Source organism: Oreochromis aureus, linkage group 3, assembly GCF_013358895.1.
Source record: "Oreochromis aureus strain Israel breed Guangdong linkage group 3, ZZ_aureus, whole genome shotgun sequence".
Lineage (NCBI taxonomy): Eukaryota > Metazoa > Chordata > Actinopteri > Cichliformes > Cichlidae > Oreochromis > Oreochromis aureus.
In genome coordinates, this window is record NC_052944.1 from 112,898,620 (window position 1) to 112,902,299 (window position 3,680).

At 40.8% G+C, this 3,680-nt stretch overlaps 1 protein-coding gene across 1 annotated transcript; it reads right to left on the bottom strand.

The window, feature by feature from the left end:
• Positions 1-697: 697 nt before the first annotated feature.
• On the bottom strand, positions 698-2,993 carry LOC116327674 (GTPase IMAP family member 7-like). The gene is made up of 3 exons (XM_031749318.1): positions 2,814-2,993; positions 2,661-2,724; positions 698-1,608 (listed from the first exon to the last, which is right to left on the bottom strand). Exons 1-3 carry the CDS (start codon positions 2,991-2,993, stop codon positions 698-700), a joined length of 1,155 nt encoding a protein of 384 aa, XP_031605178.1.
• Positions 2,994-3,680: the final 687 nt, after the last annotated feature.

The window sequence follows — 3,680 nt, forward strand, 5'->3', positions numbered from 1 at the left end:
ACCAGCCCTGCCTGTGATCAGTACTTTATAACGACATGGCCATTCAATCTGAAATCTTTCTGTTAATTTCTAATAAGAAGAGAATCTCACTGAACTGGAGACTGGGGTTATAGGTATCATAACTTATTCCTAACTTATTCCATAAAGTTTCCTTTATCTTGTATAGTCAATTTAATTTGTTATCTTTGTTTATTAGCGTTTAGAACAAAGATCATTGTTATTATTTAATAGATACAAACAACCCAGTTTCCTTTGTAAGCACTTCCCTTCTGACAGAACAAGAAACCACCATTAGTGGCATTCACAATTTCTTTGATTCACGATATAGACTTCCACAGCTTTAAACATATTTTATAGAATGTGACAGGTTGCTTGTTTTGGTGTTAAGAGTTCAGGAATATCCCAGTAGTCCCATTTGGAAAAATAAAGATAACTGAAAGTTACTGTGTTAGTAAAGATGACAGTGAAAAACTGAATGTATCAGAATCAGAATCAGAAAGGGTTTTATTGCCAAATGTTGAGCAGGTTTACAACATTAGGAAATTGCTGCGGTTTTTAGTGCAAACATACTGTCGGATAACGCTTAAATAAACATAAATATAAGAATTAAGTATCATATAGAAATTACTATTACAGATCTTCCTTTATCTTTGTGTTAATGGGACTTGAAATGCAGCTAATTTAAGATTAAAGATTATCACTGTATAACACAGGCCTTTTTTGCCACAGCGACAGCTCCTGATGTAAGACCCACTGCAGCTCCTGCTGCACCTCCCACTGCAGTTCCCACTGGACCTGCCAAACTTCCCACAATGGCTCCAGCAGCCACAGCAGTTCCAAGACCTGCAGCAGTTCCAGCAACGGTTGTTCCAATAACAACTGCAATTTTTCGAATAAATGAGTTATCTCCCTCTGCCATTTCTCTTGCTTCTTCAGGCTCCATCTCTGGATTTTCTTTCATAAGTTTTTCCATCTCTTCTCTTATGGCTTCCTCGGCCTTCTCAAACATTTCATTGGTGTAGTATCTTCCACCATTTTTATCAACCATGGTGTTGATCTTCTTCAGCAACTCTCTGACCTGAGATTGATCCTCCTTTCTGTTGTTGAAAACATGATATCCTCCACCACACTGACTGATAAACTCACTGAGTTTTGCATTTCCTTTGATGATGTTTGTTATCGTGGTTTCATCTGCCTCCAAATCATCTCCTCTGGTAAACAAGGCCATAGTGTAACCTGCTGCCTCTTCTCCAAACATTTTCTGGAGGATTTTTACTGTTTCCTTTTCTTCTTCTGTAAATCTTCCAGCCCGTATCACCACCAGGAACACATGAGGTCCAGGAGCAACAAACGAGATGCATCTGGCAATCTCTTTCTTCACTTCATCTTGATGTAGTATGGTGTCAAACAGACCTGGAGTATCAACTACAGCCAAGATTTGACCATAAACCTCTGCTATTTTCTTCTCACAGTTTGATGTTACAGAAGAAGCAGATAACGTAGATTTAAAGATATTCTTCTTTCCTAAGATGGTGTTTCCTGCTGCGCTCTTCCCAACTCCAGTTTTCCCAACAAGAGCAATCCTGAGGTCTGGTTCTTTTGTTTCTGCTGTAGAGAATTAGACAAATATTGATTTACTTCATGGCAATTATGTTGGCACATTTTTTCATTTAAAATATCCATTTATTTTTCTACAAATAAAACCCTGAAAACAAATAGTTTCATAGCAGTTTACAAAATAAGTATCCATTAATTTGTTTCCATGGCTATGAATTCTACCACTTAGAGTTTGCCACAAGAAGTAGCTTCTTAAGCCCACAATGGTCATAGTGGTCATTTCTGTCATGGTGATCAACCAGTGGTTTGTGTTTGTTTATATTATGTTGTCATTTATTCTGGTTATGTTTTTTGTTCAGATTTTCTAATTTTTAGGTCATGGTTCTCTACTCCCTCTGTTCCTGTTCTGTCAGTTTTGAGTCTGTGTCTCTGCATGTGTGTTGAGTTTCCTGTTTTACTTTGAAGGTCTGTGTCTTATGCCAGTGTTTTCAGTTTTGTGTGCTCCTCCTTCTTGTCTGTGCAATCATTATCAGCCGTGTCTCCCAGCTGTTTCCTCTTGGTCCTGCTCACCTCTTGTATTTCAGCCCGTTCTCACTCCCGAGGTTTAACATCCCGAATATTTGTCACGTCCCACAGCGTTACTGAGGAACGCGAAAGGTGACCTTCCGTCTTCTTATGCTACGCGCCGTGTTATTGGTGAAATCCAGTAGAATGATGGTTCCGCGCTAATACACGTTCCAGCCATGTATTCCCGCCCTAACAATAACCTTATCCCTAACTTTAACCAGAACTGTAATGATGTTAAATAGCATTTTCCAAAGCGATTTAAGTAAAATGAACAAACACGTGTAGATTGACGATTTGTCACCTAGTGTAAAATACCTTGCTCGTCATCTCGTCATCCCTCATTTTGCTCTGTGTAATCTGTTTGCCCATTTGCCTGCCTGTTAGTTTATGTACTTTCTCAGTTTAGTTAGTTTTCTGTTCAGTCTGCAATCTCCCAATAAAGCTGGGTGTTCACATTTGCCTCCCTTAGTCCTGCTCTTGGGTCCACCATTTCTGCCTGCATTCACACAGCTATGACAGAACAATGCAACCCCCACCTGGACCTAGCGGGCTCATCCCAGGAGTGTGATCTGTCTCTCCAAGGTCTGGACAATTGGATTTCTGACAGTAAGGATGATACGGTGACACTACAACAAAGTGCTACATGCTCAGGAGCTCATAGTCTTTGCCCGCTCCCAGGTTTTCTACACCCAAGCCACCGCCGCTGCCACAGCAGCAGCAGCTGCAGCAGCAACTGCAGCAATGCACAGAGCTGGAACGTGAGTTTTCCACTGCGCAGCAGCAATCGCCACTCCTGCCTTCTTCTTGGCAGCGATGTGGTCTGAGGAGCAGGCCTTCATCTCTCCGCAATCACCAGTTTCCTCCATCATCTCTATTCCCTCATCTAGGAGGAAACAACATTCACACCGCCAGCACCCCTCAGCTGGGGATAGTCAGAAGCAACTTATCTGCAGCCCTGAGGGCTCTACTTGGATTACTTTTGTTAAAAGGTCAGAGAGATAAGATGGAGCTAATCCATTTTTGAGATTTAAAGGCAAACAGCAAAATCTTGAAGTCGATTCTACTATATAATGGTAACCAGTGTAAACGTGCCAGGATTGGGGAGATATGTTCAAATTTGCAAGTGCCTGTCAGGAGTCGGGCCGCCGCATTCTGAACTAACTGCAGACGCAAGAGTAAGGCCTGGTTAATACCAAAATAAATAGTATTGCAGTAGTTAAGCCTAGAAGAGGCTCTCTCAAAATCGGCGGCTGACCAATGGTGGATGACGTCTTGATTTTTGCAGTGGCTCTCAGCTGAAAAAAGCTGTTTTTAATAACAGAATTTATTTGTTTCTCAAATGACAAAGAGAAGCACTCCTAAATCTTTTGCAAACAGAGTTCTGAATTTTTCCAGTGGGCGAAGTTCAACATTAAGGGAAGAACAGGTGTCAGAGGGGCCAAATAGTATGATCATTATAGTTTGATCATTTAGATGTAAAACATTTAAGGTGAACCATGATTTAATGTCATCAAGACAGTCAATTAAAACTTTAAAGGAGTCTGCAGAGTTCCTTT

Coding starts and splice junctions, on each gene's coding strand:
- LOC116327674 (XM_031749318.1), bottom strand. CDS start 2,993: ATGATGGAGGAAACTGGTGATTGCGGAGAGATGAAGGCCTGCTCCTCA. Junction 2,725..2,813: donor TGGCAGCGGCGGTGGCTTGG/GTGTAGAAAACC, acceptor CCTTACTGTCAG/AAATCCAATTGTCCAGACCT. Junction 1,609..2,660: donor GATGAGCCCGCTAGGTCCAG/GTGGGGGTTGCA, acceptor AATTCTCTACAG/CAGAAACAAAAGAACCAGAC.